The sequence below is a fragment of the Lates calcarifer genome, linkage group LG6 (genome assembly GCF_001640805.2).
Source record: "Lates calcarifer isolate ASB-BC8 linkage group LG6, TLL_Latcal_v3, whole genome shotgun sequence".
NCBI lineage: Eukaryota > Metazoa > Chordata > Actinopteri > Centropomidae > Lates > Lates calcarifer.
The window spans coordinates 5,936,335-5,954,733 of record NC_066838.1 but is presented as its reverse complement, the minus strand read 5'-3'; the positions used below and the strand labels follow the sequence as shown (position 1 = coordinate 5,954,733).

At 40.0% G+C, this 18,399-nt stretch overlaps 2 protein-coding genes across 4 annotated transcripts; one reads left to right on the top strand and one right to left on the bottom strand.

The window, feature by feature from the left end:
• Positions 1-417: 417 nt before the first annotated feature.
• Positions 418-11,651, bottom strand: ampd1 (adenosine monophosphate deaminase 1 (isoform M)). Of its 3 annotated transcripts, XM_018675238.2 has the most exons (16): positions 11,495-11,638; positions 8,979-8,987; positions 8,039-8,204; positions 7,713-7,866; positions 6,260-6,425; positions 5,947-6,166; positions 5,467-5,596; positions 4,687-4,881; positions 4,180-4,311; positions 3,700-3,863; positions 3,402-3,528; positions 3,015-3,178; positions 2,643-2,763; positions 1,500-1,673; positions 1,107-1,217; positions 418-848 (listed from the first exon to the last, which is right to left on the bottom strand). In XM_018675238.2, exons 1-16 carry the CDS (start codon positions 11,514-11,516, stop codon positions 693-695), a joined length of 2,211 nt encoding a protein of 736 aa, XP_018530754.1. In that variant the 5' UTR covers positions 11,517-11,638; the 3' UTR covers positions 418-692. The 3 variants fall into 3 exon arrangements, with proteins under 3 accessions (XP_018530754.1, XP_018530755.1, XP_050927022.1); XM_018675239.2 differs by lacking the exon at positions 8,979-8,987 and having other exon boundaries at positions 11,495-11,651; XM_051071065.1 differs by lacking the exon at positions 11,495-11,638 and having other exon boundaries at positions 8,966-8,987.
• Positions 11,652-15,948: 4,297 nt separating this feature from the next.
• Positions 15,949-18,141, top strand: rassf11 (Ras association domain family member 11). The gene is made up of 3 exons (XM_018675241.2): positions 15,949-16,020; positions 16,199-16,364; positions 16,455-18,141. The coding sequence occupies exons 2-3, from the start codon at positions 16,262-16,264 to the stop codon at positions 17,771-17,773; spliced, it is 1,422 nt and encodes a 473-aa protein (XP_018530757.1). The 5' UTR covers positions 15,949-16,020; positions 16,199-16,261; the 3' UTR covers positions 17,774-18,141.
• Positions 18,142-18,399: the final 258 nt, after the last annotated feature.

Here is an 18,399-nt window from a genome sequence, read left to right as displayed (position 1 = left end):
GACTACAAAGTAGATCTCAGACTTGATCTTCACCCGTGTAACAAGGTTAAATGTGAACCGAGTCCAGCTAAGATCCAGGAAATGCTGACTTTGCCATCCCATTTATGATGTTTACTTATATGAGGGGTGTGTCTCTATTGGAAATGGCAGACATCATGGAGGCTCAGGCTAATAACTTCATTAAGTTTGCAGGACTTATGCACATTTGATTTTCCTCTGCTCCTAACACAGCTAAATGTTTATAGAGTGAAACTTCTAAAAGTATATAAGAAAAAAAGATAATGGAGATGAGAGCTTATGAAGAGCATCTAAAGGCAACAGTGAAACTGCCAAGTCACAAAATCAACACAACTACACAAGGTCCAGCTGTCAGATAAAAAGTGTTCTAAGATGCATCAACAGGGCAAATATCACGCATTGATTTTTTTTTCATATTTTATTTCCTTGCATTCTCATACATGATGTTTTCCCCATATGGAATACACATATTGTAATGTACAAGACAATTAGACAAGATGTGCACATGATGTACAGTGAAGACAATTATCAAAAAAGTTTCATCTTCCAAAGGAGAGAGCATCAGTGTGTTAGAAGGTCAGTTTCTTTGATTAATTTCTTTAACAGTTGCTGTGAAAAACACATTTAGAAACTTGTCTACATCACAATAAAGATGAGTTTCAATTTGAGAGTGTTTACTCAGCCTTCAGTCCCTCCTTGATGAGGTTGAGCTCATAGCACAGGGTCTCGTAGCGATATGCCATACGGATCTGGGCCACATTGGTCTTGCGGATGTCGTTGCCCTCTGGACCCTCCTTCAGGTAGTCCTGACCCAGGCAGTGGAGCTTCTCCTGGAGAAGAAAATCACCAGCATGTTTTAGTGTAAGTATAAATCATTCATAAATGAGCAGTTTGTACGGTGTGAGGATAGAATCAATGGCGATTTAACATGAAGTTTTTCAGTGCAGGAACACCATCACTACTACAGCTTTGCACCAAAAGATGTTGCCAATGTGAAAAGACAGAGAAATCTTACTGGCTATTTTTTAAATGTGTGAAAAAGTGAACAAAGCACCACCACATGTAAAGCTCTCCACCAGGTGTGTTACCTCATGAGACATGGCGCTCTGCAACACACTGTTCCTGGAGATCTCACACATATCGCAGGTGCTGAGCTTGAAGACCTGGGCTGCAATGGCGTACTCCTCCATCAGGGGCTCCTGTGGACATAAAGGCAGATCATTAACACCATTAAAAAGTCAGTGTTAAAATCTGCATGCTCTGTACATGACATAAGCCTGTTTATGTGTTTAGAATGAATGTTTATTCAATGCCTATTCTATTGTTCTTTGTTTGAATGTGCCTGAGGAATACAAACACAAAGGCTTGCAAAGAAAACTGAAATGCATGTAAATGTATGTAATACAATGACCATTATGCACAGCACAGGATACACCATTGTCTACATCATTATCAAAGGCCCTCTCTCCATGTGCTCAGACCTTGGTGTAGTGGAACTGCATGGGGTCGTCGGTGGACAGAGACACAACCAGGCCTTTCTGGTGGAACTCCAGCAGGGGGTTCTTGGCGTACTCCAGGAACAGGCTGTTGTTGCTGAGAGGGGACATGGCGATCGGGATCTGGGTCAGGAAGTAGAGGTACTGCAGCACAGGGCTCTGGTGGAGGAGGATTGATAGATAGATACAATCAGTTTTCAAGATCAGGTTCAGTCAACTTATGACAGTATTTGTCAAGTTCTGGAACTAAGCAATGTATTAAGTGCAAGATTACTCATAGGATGAATCTATGACTTCACTTGATATTATAATATCAATTGTACAGTAGTTCAGATATCCCCTTACAAACAGGCTCTCCTTAGAAAACCTGTCATCAGTTGTTGCAATAACCCATCAACGATCAATAAAGTTAAGGCCTGAGAAGCAGTACAAGTAACATTAAGTTTAACATCCACACTTACTCCAATAATTAGCAACCCTGAATAGTTACTAAGCAATCTGAATTTCAAACACTGGGCCTGAAAAGGTATTTCCTCCCTCTGGGACCTCATTATGACTGAGGTCCTTATGGCCTCTAATCAGGTAGCACAAAAATACAATGAAACCAGAAAGCATACTGAGGTACTAAGTGGTTATATCAAGAGGGAGGGAAAACATCTTTGTGAACTGATTTTAATGCCTCCAACATGGAGAAGCAGCAGGTCTTTCATATTGGGAGACACACAAATCAATGCCTCATACAGTATTCGGACAGGGCTATTCTGCTGATGTATTCAGGAACTGGGATAAACCTGAGACACCTGTACATGAATTACACACACAGTGCATTTATCACCTGACTATCTTTCCAAATTTTATGTATCTCTCTCCATTGTGCCTCAAAGAAAGACTATGCAACTTCCGAAAGAAGAAATAACACATTCATCTTGTCGTATCATGGTCAAATTGTCTCTTCGGACTATGGAAACCTCAGATAAAGGTTCCTTTACAGAGCACAAGTCTGACACCTAGAACCAGTGCTTGATCATGTATAAATGAATTTACAGTTTGTATGTGTACCGCTGAATTAAAGTGTTCATTTACAGTAAGGAAGATGCTGCATCCAAGCTGCATAAAGAGAGGACTGACCTTCTTGAGGTTGAGGCCATGAGAGATGTTGTCAGCGGTCATGAAGGCAGCCAGCAGATGGGTGACGGCACCAGCCTCACCACAGTGAGGCCTGAATGTGAAGGTGTTCATCCCCCTCTGTCTGAAGAGCAGAAGATAAACATGTATTATGCTACAGAAAGGCAACATATTCTTAGAGGAACTTTTTGTCCTGTCAAATCTGCATTCACTGTGAGTTTATACAGAGGAGAAGATAAAGAAATACAGGGAAGGAATCATGGGAATGAACACAAAATGGCAGGAAACTCAATAAACACTGAATAATCATGTCCCTGCTCTACAAGCAAACACTGACAAAGACAAAACTGTGTGCATGGAGACAAAGTTACCTACCTGCGCAGCTGGTTGAGCACCGCAATGTTTGCATACATGTAGTAAATGTAGTAGGTGTAGGAGGGGTTCTTGGCGATGTCCCACTCCTCTGGTTTGGGGCTCTTAGTAGAGAACATGTGGCCACTGTGCTTGGACTCATCGTCCACACTGTCGAAACCTGTCACCTACACACCAGGAAGCAAACTGTCAACTATACAGGCTCTCAGGTGACATTACAGCAAAAATTTATATTCATGTTTGAGATGAATGCTGAAAATATAAATCTTCTCAATGTTTCGTTTTCTTTCCTATCATAATCTTTGCTTCCTGCCTAGGAAATCCATCTTTGCCCAGGATAAGATACTGTATCTTGCTGTGTCTGTGCTGTTATGACTGTTTCTGACTCACATGTTTGAGGAAAATGCTGAGCTCTGGGTTGGACTGTGGATCGATGGTGGCCTGGAACACAGGAAGGAAAATGTTCTCCAACATCTTGCCAAAGTGGGGCACAAAGTTCCTGCCTCTGAAGACATCACTGAGATAGAAAAGGGACAAAACAAAATATTTGAAATCATCTTTCAAACCTTTTTACACTTTTGTCCAGGCTTACAGGGGAGATGCCACAATTTATCAGCAAGACGATGAGATGTTTGTTTCATAGTTGGGTCAGATGACTTGGAGGAAAGAACAGAAACTGAGAACTTACTAGATCCTGGGAACTTGAATCATCCATTTGAGGTTAGGGGAGAAGACTCTGTGCTTGACGAACCAGCTAGAGAGCTTGTTCCACTCGTTGGGGTTGCAGCCGTAGATGGAGAGACGAGGCTCAGCATACTGGTACTTGGCATCCTCCAGGTCACTGGCTACTTCCTGGTTTACACAAATCAGGCTCAGATGACGTTTGGGTCATACTACATTTGTCCAATCAATAATAGGCCAGTAAAGAGACAAATGTAACCAAAGATGATCAGATGATGATTTTTAAGTATGAAGTTATCAAACTTTCTTTATTGTATTCTTGTACTGTATATGTGTCTATGAACTGGATGTCAATGAGGTAAAGTTACTGTAATACTAATCCACAGCTGGCAGATTCAGTTATTTCATCACCAAAACCTTTTTTTTTTTCTAGAAATGATTTTTGTAATGCTTTCTAGCACCAACATGTTATTACAGATAAACTAACCTTGATGATGGTGGCAAAGTATTCTCCATTGATGTGGTTCTCGGTCTTCAGGTACAGGTCACGCAGCTCGCTGGCTCCCACAGGGTTGTACTTGGCGTTGAACTTATCAAAGCGCTGGAAGGTTTGTCTGCCCTTCAGAGAAACAACAGAGGCACAAGAAAAGAGATTTAGATTAAGGAAGCCTGAGTGAAAGAACAGAACAGTACAATCAATGTGCTCTAAAAACAAATATTGCAATAATGTAAGTTTCTGAAAATCAATCGTTACTTTAAGTAGCTGTTATCCAAACTTTATATGTTTACATTTTCCTCAACCAATAAGAAAGGAATTTTTTTTTATCTTGATCAGGTCTCCAGGTTTTAATGGTATGTCACCTACATAGGTGAGAGTTTTTCTGCACACTGGTAAAATGATTGGTCTGTGGTATAATTCATTGTGTGTTGTATTCACTGTTTATGTTGTTCACATCTAATGAAGCCACTAATCTATTTCCACCAAATAACATACAGCGTGCACATCCAGTGAGTCCACAGTGAGGTCATAGGGGTGCAGGTTGAGGGACTCAAAGAGCTCCTTCATGGTGACCTCCCGGCCTTTAAGGTTGTGCACGACGCGGTCAGCATCCACACGATAAGACTTCTTGATGAAGCGCAGCAGGTGCTTCTGGTTCATGCAGGCAGCAGCGTGGATGTGGGTGTCAACCTGGAATGGCAAGGAGATGAGTATGAAGTGAATCACTGAGATTTGGGGTTTATGTGATGTAACTCTGCTTGGTCACAAGAGGGAGCTAAGGATATACTCAAGTGAGTAAAACAACAGCAAACTAAATAGGAAATGGAATGTCTAAAATTCAAATGTGCAGAAACTATCTCATCATTTCTGTAGATGTGAATATATTTAAAATGACAAAACTTAATTTCAATAAAATGTTGATTTTCAGTGTACTAGTGTACTGTTGTCTGTATAAACATAATGTATGTTTTGTGTGATATATAAACAACATTCAATCTGAGTCTTACCCAAATTTATAAAATTTACTGTACAGCACCTCCATTAAAGAATTTAAGAGGAAGAGTACAAAGATTTTACTTTACTTTACTACAGGCTCCCCCTCATCTAAAATCCTGTCCTTGTTGGAGCAGTACCCACACATGTATTTTTGTTATGTCCCTCCAAATGAAAATGGCAAGAAGTATATACTTGATTGATTTAGCATTATTTTGCATATATTTTCTATTTTAAGCACATTTAAAAGCAGTTACCATGATAAATGCTGTTCATGACTACCTTCCTACAGTTGTAGAAATCCCTGTGGGGGTTCATCTTCAGCTCCTTCATCTCCTCCATCTCATTCAGCATCTCATGCACATTGAACTTGGAACTGAGGAACTTGAGGCGGCGGTGAGAGTAAGTCTTGCTGCAAAACAAACAAGAACATATAAACACATAAGCTGCACTGTGAGGTCAATAATTTAGGAAAACTGTCTTGAAAGTGTCTGGTTATTGTATGGTATTTAGCTGTGTGGATCTCCAGAGCCATATACCAAGTACTGGTGATAAAGTATTTAACAGTAAACTGTGGGGGTCATTTAAAAGAAGGCCATCAAGTGAAAGTGGTAAATACCTGAAATGATTTTTAAAAGATCAGGGTTGTAAAAAAAAGATATGGTGTTAAGGTGTAGATAAGGTGTCATAGAGGGGTATTTTGAAGAGATATTTTAATTCTGAAATTCAAAACAGAGTAAATTACTCTTTCAAAGGACTCACGTTGGGCCCTGTGCAATGAGAGCAATGAGGAAGTTCATATCATCAATGAAGGTGGTGTAGTCAGGGCAGGGCAGGTCTTTGGGCTGATGTTTGTCAGCAGCTGCAGCATCATTGTACACATAGATGAGACCGTCCTTCATACGAGCAACATAGCCCAGATTCTTTGGCAGGTCCTTGGTATCAAAGGGGTCTTCTCCATTCTTTGGAGGAGACGTGAAGACTGAGGATGTATGTAAAATGTAAATATGTCATATAAAACATATAACCATGCTCATCTATGTGAACCCAAAGTCCATCACCCTTTTCTCCTCACCTGGCTGCACCTGATCCTCAGGTTTGAAGGTCTCTCCCTCAATTTCACGAAGGTACTGGGAAGCAGTCCGTGGGAAGCGCTGAAAGGCCAGCCTCATGTACTTCTCCCTGATGGTCAAGGCACGGTACAGACCCCTACAGGACAGCTCAAAGTCATCCATGGTCACCTGAAACAGATGTTGCAAGCCTTAATACATTTAACTAATGAAGTCAGAGTTAAAACATCTATATTTGTTTGATGGAAGTACTGAAGGCTGGAAAATAATAAGGAAGAAAATAAGGTACACTCAATAAATAATAATAAAAAAATTGTTTGGGAACATTTCACAGTACATGGCCAGTCATTTGCTCACTGTGAATAATGCAACATGTTATATTGCAAAATATATTCAAATTATTCTTAATAAACACAAGGTTTTAAATAAGCTAAAGTAGAAATAATAATCAGCTCCTCCAAAGTGTTTCTTTCTTTGTAAATGTCAAATCCACAGCCATGAAACCTTAACCCAGCCTGCTCTTAGATGAGCTCCATTCTTGGGCCTCTGTGGTGGGAGGGAGGCTGTGAGGCCACTGACCCGTCTGCAGGTCACATAGTCAATGAAATTCAAAGTCAAAACCTCTTGCATCCATGTCAATTTGACCCAAGTCTAGTTTAAGAACTTTTTGTAGCATGCAGTAGTGCAGGAGCAAAAACTTTAAAGATGCTATATGTAAGCATTTTAGGTTAAAACATTAACAAATTTACTAAAATTATCAACAGAATGTGAAGAAATAACAGTGCTGACATTATCTCAGACGCCTGTATTGTGTTGCAGAGATATCTACTGAAGTTAGCGTGCTGACCAGCTAGCCTCGTCCCCTCCTGTATTGTAATGCCACTTTGTATCTCAAGAGGCGATAATGAATCACTGTTGCATCCAGTCTGCCCTCAGCCCAACATTAGAGGATGAAGAAGTAGTGCTGCCCAAAGAGTGTATCCTAACCTCTTGTCAGTCATGTTAGTCATCACCATGACAACCCCTCTTTCAGCAAGAAACCACATTTGGCAGCAAAGGAAAAAAAGTGATAATAATAGAGGCAAAACAAGAATTAACAGTGGTGTTGATTCCACTGCAGGAGACAGCTCTTGGCAAGTAAAGGAATGAAATCTGATGTTGAGGTCGCAATGTCTCTTCTAGACTGCTGAGTAAACAGATGTTAATGCTAACGTAGCAAACACTTACATATACCACCTTTAATGACGATTGCTAAAACATACTGGAATTCAAAGAGACCAACTTACATTTTATCATCAGCCTCATTTAAATGAGAACATTTGTGGAAGTAATCTGATACACTTTCTCTCCCAGAGATGACTCCCCTTGTTTCCAGTCTTTATGGTTTTCAGTTCCTCTTCTAAAATAACCAAATACTACAGTGAATTTTCAAATGCATGTAATGACAGTAAACAGTACCCCAGAGGCATAGTCTCCGATGATGGCCACTCTCTGGAAGTCAGGCACTTCTAAGTAGGTGGGCGTGTCCACCTCCACTGACAGTACAGGGGCAGCAGCTGCCTGTGCTGTCCCTTTGGACAAAGCTAGGTGGCAGCTACGCGTGTGCTTCTTGCTGTGGATAAGGAGAGGCGAGGTTTAATGGTTGGCTTCATCCACTATCAATAATTAATATTAGGTATATAGGCCTACTGACATTTTTGCTTTGCAGTTATTTTTTCACCATGTAATGACATGACTTTTTTGTGCCACAAGCACAAACTGATAATAATAATCATCTGTCTTACCGTTTCTGAGCATCATCCTCAGTGTGCAGATGGTGGGCCATCACATGGTGCATGATGGGACAATCCTCAGACACATCAAACATGGAGATCTCATCGCGGACGGTTTCGTCTTTGGTCTCAGACGCAAAGACCTGTTCGGCGAAGGCCCGCATCTTCTCATCGGTCTCTGTCAGATACAGACATGTTCTGTTGATGACAGAAATGCATTTTGCCCTCATGACATCATGCAGCACTAAACTAAACAAGTTATGACTGTGAAGCAAGCCAGTGACAGAATGTCTTTAGTGCGGTTCTATACAGCATGATTATGGCTGTTCAATGGCTGAAGGAATTCTGAATTCTTATACATCTATGACATACAAAACATATACCTTACCTAAACCGATGTGTACAGACTCCAGAACATGCGTTGTACACATGACCAAAGATTGACTCAGCCACTACAAGCCTGAAACTCTGACCTCCAGTTTTGGCTTCAAGTTCCATGCATATAGGACAACTACAGTGATAAAGCACTGAGACAGATAGTCGGCTGGAGTACAGTATAACTCCAGACCCAGTTTTCTTATCATTTTTCATTGTTTATTTGCATTTTATTATTATTTGCACCTCATCAATCAGGATGTTAGTAATTCTTTATGGACATGAATGAGATAATTTAAATTACAATTCATCAATATGCTGAAAAAATGACAGGAAAAGAGGGTCAAGGTCTAAAATAACTGGAGTTATGAACCAAACAACAGTAGTTCAACGGTTTCATAAGAAACATAATAACAATACACACATGTACATGAGTGGCATCATTTGATGCCTGCTACAGATAACTACTCTCTAAGTCAAACTCCGCTTGTTACATGCACTAACTAGCCAAGAGCCAAGACTTCCTACTCAATGACTAAAGTGTTCATGGTTTCAATTTCTCACCCTCCATACTTACTCTGTGGACCTGATTATGCCCAGCAAGAGAGTAGCATCACCCAGAATGAAACCCAAAAAAGAGAGTGTTAGAAAAGCATGGGTTAAAACATGTTATATTCAAGGTGTTATACATGAAGATGACCATCCCATGGCTGTGATCTACAGTATATGCATAACAAAATGCTCCATATAACTGCAGTATGAATACATGGGGAAGAGTGTACCTGTACTATAATATTTATCAGTATTTACTATATAGAACTCAGATTAGAAACATGCAGTAGAAGATGTTGAGGATAAAACAAAACAGATAAGTGGGGATGTGAGTGTAAATGAAATGTAAATGGTTAAGTAGGATTAAGGTAACATATAATGTGAGGATGGATAATGGAGAGAACACATGACTGTTAAGCTGAATTTACAGTTACTGTTTAAATAAAGTTGGACACAAGAGCTGGACGAAGTCTTGGTAACTGCATCTTCATGACACATGCAGAGACAGTTTTCTGGCCTCAGTGCTCCTGCTGGAGCTTTTTTCAAGTTTCAAATCAATCAAAAGTATGCCAGATGCTCAGGTGATGTGACTCCATCACTGCACCTCTACCATTTTTAACATCTCCATGCAGATGCATGAGGATGCATTAAAAATATCTCCCTGGTATTCAGGAATGAGCTATCTGTACCCATCCCTTGGTCATTCAAGCAAGTCTGAGGGTCAATAAAGTATTGTCTGAATGCTGTTTTGCTAACTGATAAGCATTCCCATGGTGGAAGAGTCAGCCAGCTACCTGGCAAAATTCATTTATTAAAGTAAATGTTCACTCTCAGTTCAGTTTTAATTGGTGATTCTATGTTTGAGAAGCCTCTGATACATGTACAGTGTAACAGAACTGATACTGAATGTGAACATCAAATTAATAAATGGTGTCCATTTCCACTATGTTTCATCACTTTCTGTTTTATGTGGAGTCATTTAAATTCTAGGTTGCATTCAAATGCACTTTGGACAAAGGTTATATCTGGTGATGTGACTATCTCACATCCATACACTGAACCATGCATTTGTAATGCTCCACATTGTTTCTCAAACCCTTTCAAAAATGTCTCAGCTCCATACTTACTTCCTCCCTCTGCCAAGTTAGCAAAGCGTCCCAGTCAGAGTGGGACGGTCCAGGTTAGAAGGAAACAAAACAAGTGTGGTTATGTCTCAAAGCAGCAATTACAAGTAGCAAGTGAGCTACACAAAAAATGTCCACATACTTTGCTTATTATTAGGGCTACTTCTTTAGTAGAGAAGAGTCCCACTGAAAATCATCTACAAGTTCTATGGATGTTCAGTGTCCAGGACACTGTTCCTGGGCATAACTGAGTTTTTTAGATTAAGTTAATTTTATTGTATACCTTGGTTGATAAAACTAAAACTCTCTGCATGGCTAAACACCTTTAGAGATAATGAATTTGATCAGTTTGATCATTAACACCGTCTTTGTCAACTCTCCACACCTGCAGCTGATTGTAAAATTTGCCTGCATGGACTGCATGACAACACCAGTGTGTCATGCAGTCTCAAAGTGTAAACAGTCTCAAACACATCCTCCACCAATACCCGCTAAATGATTACAACCTATCCCTATTAACTGTGAAACCAAGCTCTTCAGACAGCAGCTGGTTAGACCATCACATTTCTATTTTTCACCCTTTGAAAAACTCATCATGTGAGCTGCCAGTTGCCCCATGTCTGGTGGAGGTAATCTATAATTAGCAACCATTACAACAGCATTTAGAATAGCAGTGATGATAGAGCTTTTTACACTGGGTTCATACTAGAGGGAGGAACATGATGAAAGCTTAAAACCAAAGTGAAAGTTTCTGCATGACCTGACCTCATGTCAGAATTTTATGTCATGAATTTCAATCCTTATGGTTGAACATGAGAAAGGTATTTAGACGTTGGAATCTGCTGACTGAACTAATATTCAAACATTCACACCACTCAGCAATTTGGTGCAAGCACAAAATCACAAAGGAAATATAAAGGTAAACAATATTTCATTTAAGAAATGTGCAGCTCTGGAAAGATGACTCATTGTGATGGCTACATATGAATCAGTATGTTCTTCATACTGGAACTTCATGCATTTTAACCCCAATGAACCTGTCATTAAAGCTGTCAGTGCCATCCATTGGAGAGTGGCACCTGCAGATAGATGGGAATTTATTATCTGAACAGCTGACTGCACAGGAAGTGCTGTGACCCCTATAATATACATTCAAAGCATTTTATCAAAGTTTCAGGAACTCTCACTTCCATTCTCTCCATACATCTCAGCAAACAGACATGAGGGTGGCACCTTGACATGAAGGTCAAGTTTTCCTTAACAACTTTTCATTTGACATTCCATGGAAAAGCATGACCAAAATGAAAGTTGAGCTTTATAATCATGTGTCAGCAGCTCTTTGAAAATCCAAACCAAACCCTCTCCCTGCAGGTGAGAGTGCACGTTCAGGCCTCAGAGTCATTCTGCCTATACTCACCTGGTGCTAAGACTTTAGGCATGGTGACGCTCTTCCAGTGAAACGCTCCCTGAGGACTGGTAAAGGGTGGGCAGCCACTGGACCACTGTAGTAGGGAAGTGTGGAGCCCTGTGCTTGGTCTGTGCAATATTAAGCTCCCTCTCCCTCACATGTAACCAGAACCTGCTGTGTCCACACGGAACATGCCTCGACGTAACAGGGAACTCACATGTGTCCAACTCTATTTTAAGTTGTGAGTGTGCACCCAGGACACACTGGCAGGCACCGCATGTAAACCAATGACTGTATCATTGGTGTAGACAAAGAGACGGGTATGTGTATGTGCAGGGACTCTAATTATATAACACCCTGATAGCTGTACAAGTTGCTCTACACATGGTTGTTCATGGGTTAATTTTGAGCAGATTCACAACATGCCTGTCTATACAATGCAAATGCAACAGATAGCAAAATGCTTATTGTTGCTGTTGGGTGAAAATGTCAAAAAAATAAGAAATATTTTAATATGATGTTTAGTGGGTGTGATGTATACATTACTAACCTTCTTAGTTTAGCATGTTAGCACGCTAATAACAGAAAACACAAATCACACTGATGGGAATGTTATTAATTTTGCAGGTATTTGGTAATGAACCCAAGTATTGGATAATTTAAAGCACTGACTTGATGATGACAGTTGAGAAAAAGTCAGGGACGTGAATGTCTGTACCAAAGTTAATGGCAAAACATCCAGCAGGAAAAAAGATCAGTGGATCTCTAAAGCCTAAAGTGGTGGTCGTACCAATGTTCCTCACAAATAAGCTGCCCTGAATTACCAGGTCATTGTCTACTGGGTGTAAAGAGCAACTTTTCTGCAACATGGAATGAATGACTTACATGCACTTTCCTACAATGTTTGAGCTAGATTATGACATGCTGTTGGGTCACTAAAAGTATTATTATATTCTCATTTGTTCCTAGCTAGACTGATGAAATGGTTGGGCCAATGCGTTGGCTGATATTAACTTGTTGCAGGTATACCGGTCTCAGTGTTTATGTCAACTGCTGAGCAACAAGAAACTGCAGTACTGAAATGCCAAATAAATCTTTAATGATGATTAGGAATTAATTATCTATTATGTCATTTTCCCACTGGACTGGAAAGTAAATTTTTCGACTGATAAAATTGTGGGTGATATATTGTTATAGTTAGATTTTTTAAAACTCAAATATCCAGTATCGCTTTGGTTGTAGCATGTAGCCATGCAGAAAGTTTTAGCTTTGTTTGTGTTGGTTTTTTATATGGCCCTCTTCTGTCTCCATCCCAGAATGGAGGTGAATGGATTTTTGTTTGTTGTCCTCAGAGTACTGAAAATTTACATTTGAAAAACACTGCACAGGTAGTGTCCTGATGATTCTGAATAATCTACAGAATATGCTGTCAGCATTTTTCTTTGGGAATATTTTCTGTGGTTTCAGTGCCTTCAGTGCTTCAGTTGCACCGCAAACAAAATTTCATTCACCTCTACTGTATTGGGGTGAAGACATAATATCAAAGTCACATATCTCAAAAGCTGAGAAAACAAAACCCAAACTACCATGGCTAGATGCCACAAGAGTTAAGTAGAAAAAATATTGTTTTATAATTTTGGGTGAATTTACCCCTCAAGTACTTTTTTTTTTTTTTGTCTTTGGTTGATCTGCAGGAAAATCCCTGTGGTCATTGCCCACATTTTGCTGTTCACTTGGGTAACACACTTCTGCTTCTCTGTTCATCTCAAGACACTCTGCAGCTTGGGGACACTTAACAAGCCATCTATTTTTAGGGAATGTGATCCTAAATGTCAACGTTCCTCCTCGGTTACAACTAGTTAAAGAGATCAAGTTAGAAATGGGCAGTCAGTCAGTTCAGCCCTCAGCAATTAAAATGCCAGACAGGATTTTTAAACTTTTGAAAAGCTAGTGTTTGAGGGCATTTGAGGACATCTTCAAAAATAACAAACCTTTGTAAATAGTGAATTTTAGAAGGATACTTTCCAAATATATTTATATATATATAATAATAATATATATATATATATATTTTTTTTTTTCTGATAACATAGTCCATTGTCTCCGAGTAATTATAATTACACACAGGAGTTTTGTAACATCAACAAATTGTGTTTTCTGACAAATGAATCTTCAGCCACTCATCTCAAATGATCTGACACTGACAGGTACAAGTTTCAGTTTGAACATTTTGACTATATGTGTTCATTTTTAATGCTACATTTCAGATTTGTACCATCACCAAATTCCTACATGAATGTGAACTCAGTTGTCAAACTCTGCAAAAAGCCACCATCAGTGAAAAGCTCTATAAAAAGTTTCTTTCTCATGGTCCAAAGAGATCAGACTGTTTCTCACCATGAACCTGAGAAATTGTCAGCAGCCAGACATGTGCTTTACATAAGCAGGGGGGGAGCAGGGAGTCCAAGTTTCCCTGTCTCATATTACCCCTACCACCAACACCCAGACTGTCAGACACTACCAAATTACAACAGGTGCTCCCCAGTCCTGCCTCTGGTCTAGGAGTTGTTTGGGTAGGGTTTGGTCAAACAGACATTTCCTGTGGTTTTCAATTTTCCATTCTGTGTCAAAAACCATGTGATAACTGATGAGAAACAACAAACCTATGAAATAAATCCAAAAGAACTACCTCCATGTATATACAGTCAGCTGGCAGTTTATTAGGTACACCTATAGCTAAAAGTAATGCAGTCTAATGGTGCAGTCCTGCAATACACCCTACCCCCATGACTGATATAATATTCAGTTTGAGTTGAAACTGTTTTAGAGAGGTGTTGAGAGGAGTGATTCAACTTTCAGGTCATTTTGGAGACTGCAGTTTGTGGTGCTGTTGAAATGTACTGCATTATATGGAGAGGTATATCTGTATAAGCAATACAAACTGTTGTATTAGAGTGCATTACTTTCAGCTAGGTGTAACAAACTAACAAGCAGAAAACTGAGTGGATCCCAAATATATAAATACTGCAGTTCAAGTTGGTGTCATGTAACAATGTTTTGTTTGGTATTGATTATTATTGGTGTCAAGTTGACTGGTGAATACAGATCCTTTGAATGTGTGCGGGAAGAAATCTGAAACCTTGACATTTCTGACATCAGCAAAGCTCACTGCAGCATTATAACAGCATAAATGTACTATACAGTCTGCAGTGGCTGACACGTTGTTAAGCAAGTCCCATAGAGTGACTGGACAAAAACGCTGCTTAGAAACGCCTGAGCCTGAAAAGCTGAACCTGACACATTGTTAAAAAAGATAAATCTCCAAAATAAATAAATATTTTTTGATTGGTTTAAATGAATGGAATTTCTCCACAGCACAGACTCATGAGGACTGAGGTATTTGCTTGATAGTGGTGTCTTTGGTTGCACAGTTTACAAGTTCAGCATGTTTACATGTTCTATTTGGACCGTTATCACACTTCCTGTTGGAACAAGGAGGAGGAACACCCAGATCTAAAAACAGCAATAACACATAATCCTAACTGGTGACCACAAGTTCACAGAGCCTGTTTGTTTTTAGGCACAAGTTTCATATGATTGTTTTACTCCAAGTATCAAAAAAAAAAAAAAAAAACATCCAGCAGTTTCAGTGTTTTCTTTTCAACTGTCCTGAACTCTCACAGTGTGACTGCTAAAAACATAGAACTCTTCTCCTCTGTTCTCTTCTCTTAAAGGTGAAATAAAAGCTGATTTAAAGTGACAAAGAAGGTTTACAAAGTTTACAAAGAAGGAACACATTATAGGGGTCTGGAGGAAAATAGCAAAATGGAGTATGGACATGGGCTGTTTGGGGTGAATAAACACAGATATTACTTTAAAAAAAAAAAAAAAACTGGCCTGAACACAAGGTGAACTAAATTCACACACCTTCACACTATGTTATAGAGCTATTATCCTGTAATTACCACTTGTAGCCGCTGCTCAGCAGACGTTGGCTATTGTTGGTTGCAAACATTAACTATATAAAAATGCTTGGAGCTGATTAAATACACAAAGAACTCACAGCTCAGTACTGACAGTGACTAACACCTGATTAAAACAATGAAATGCAGAGTGAAAATGACTTTAGACGCCTAAAAGTAACAATGTTTTGTTGGTGTTGTTGGTTATATGTTCAATAACATTAACGAGTGTCCCAGTAAGTCATGAGCATACCAGCACCCTGAAACCAAAGAAGCCATCTTTCTTTTTTATTATTTAAATGTTATTTTCCCTTCTGTGAGAACATATTTAATGTTGAAATGATCAGAGCTTGCTCTATTTAAAACTGAGATCTAAACAAAATCTATTTTGCTGTGCTTTTTCAGGCATAATGGAAACTATGCAAGATGGGTGGGATTATAAACTGTCCTCCAGTGGTAAATGCCTACAGGAATTTTAATTGGTCTTAATTGCTCTTCTGTTCCTCCCAACCAGTAAGTTCACCCCCTGAGCAAACAGACCCGGAGCATCTGTACTGCAGACAGGACAACAAGGTAGGTCCCTGTAAAATTTATCAGATATTCTTTAACAAACACTTTTCATATAAATTTTTGTTTTGCTGTAGACTGTGATTTAAACTGCCCTCAAGCTTGACCAATATATGATGGGCAGACAGATTACAGTCAATGATAATGAGAGTCATTTAGCTGTCTCCACCACTTCCCCTAACAGAGACAACAAGAGCTGCCATACAACACACATTTAATGTCTTTTTAAAATCAAAGACTGGGTACAATGGAGGTGAAGGTGTCTGTGGACGGTATCCCACGTGTGGTCTGTGGAGTTACAGAGGAAACAACATGCCAAGAAGTGGTTGTTGCACTGGCTCAAGCACTGGGTATGCATGTTTGTGGTTCTACATGGTAATACAGTTAATGCTCTGACATGGTGCCCAAGCTGATAAACACACTGTGATCTCTCTCTTTAGGTCAGCCCGGACGCTACACATTACGGGAGAAATTCAAAGACTTTGAGCGATGCATGACGCCTGATGAGCATCTTCTGGAGACTCTTGAGAAATATGGTGAGCAGGCCAGGGAGGTCCAGCTCACACTGCTCCACAGTGGACCCTCTGTCTGGGATGAAATGAGCAGAACAAAAGTTGGCAGATACCATCCTTGCCCACCACTGAGAAGAAAAGATGCAGGGGCTAGAACACGGCGGAGCAGCGGTTCACTAAGTTTGCATCGCCAAAGCTTGCCACCTTGTTTAAGGCAAGAAGCTGAACATCAAAAAGAGGATCTGAAAAGGCCTAAAAGGAAGTCTTTGACGCTCATGGAAGAGGCCTGGGAATGGCTGGAGAGTCTGGGGAAAGGCAAGGTCTACAGTACTGCCTGTGATAAGGAAGGCAGTAAGAGAGCCGATAAAAGGAACCGCTCCTCTTTGGATGTTTCTCTCACTGTGGACAAAGATACTTTAGGTCGAAGTAGCAGAAGTAAAGTCAGAGGTCAGAAAAGTTTAAAGTCAGACCTGGACCATCAAACATCCTGCTGCATGGGAAGTCAGACGAGAGGCAAAGAAAGCAAACATCACAAGAAAAGTAATGAGGCAAAATCTGATGACCTGCTCAGTTCAAGCTGTGTTACGACTGAAGATGAGAAAAATCGTCTGAGAGAAATCGTAATACGTCAGCTCAATTGTTTGCAGGATTTACAGGTCCAGATAGCACACACAGACAAACAGATTTTTGAGCTTGAGGAAAAACAGAGGGCCAAAAGAGCTGAGCAGGAAGCCCAGCGGAGAATGGCTGAGGAGGAGATGGAGCAGATCAAGTTCTGGGAAAATGAATTAAAAGCAGAGGAGGGTCATGAGAAAGATTTGCAATGTCAGTTCCTTGAGATGAGGGCAAAGGCTGTTGAGTGCAAGGCCAAACTGGAGGCATACAAGCTCAAAATACAGGGGCTCGATTTCTTTGCCACTCAAAATGTTGTTGGAAAAGATTCGGAGATGATTTCAAAAGTTGGTGCAAATGCTGCCACTGAGTTTTCAGCTGAGGACGCAAATCTGCAACGATCTGATCCAGATGGGGATGTAAATATTAACAGGAAGTTCCTGCCCAGAGAACACAGCTCTCCTCATGCTTTTGTTTCTTCCAGCCATACGAGAGAGCGGCGGCCCACAGGTCCCACAGAGCTCAGGGAGTGGTGGACACGCTGGTCTGAAGCCCAAAGCTCTCAGTCACACACTAAAAAGAAGGTGATTCACCGCTCTGAACTTACTATATATCTGGGTAGTACCAAGGTTTAGAATCAAATCAAGTCATCAATAATAAGTCTATATGCGATGAATGCTTGTCGTATTATTTTCTTTAAGACAGGAGTTATCTTGATCTAACTTGTAATGAGTGTTTATACCCAAGACTTACTGTGTGTACGTTGCTGGGATGGAGCCCCGCAACAAGTATTGTGGTGCATTCCCTTCCACATGAACCCAGTCTTTCATTGGTTTGTTTCCTACAGTGAGCCCCCTAGTGGTTAAAGCAGCTCTATGTCAGAAGTGACACCCTGCGGTTTTCAACCAGGGAAGGAGGACAGCATTAGTTGAAACGCAGCACACAACAGGAAGTGCCTCGACTCAAAAGTCCTTAGAATTAAAAAAAAGAAAGAAAAAAAAAACACTTATGGCATCATGATGGACTATAGATGATGCATTTTACTGCTCTATATAACTCAAGAGAGCTAATGCAAGCTTTGTCCCAAGTGAATTTGTAAATTCTTTCATCTGCTGAGAATGTTTGTTAATGCTCCTCACTGTTTTCTGTAGCTGTTTCTCTACTATGCACATGCACCTTTGTCTTTTTGTTATAACTGGTTCATGTTTTGTAATAAAGACTGCAAATACCTTGAGGTTGTTTCTTGCCCTCAAGTCAGTGC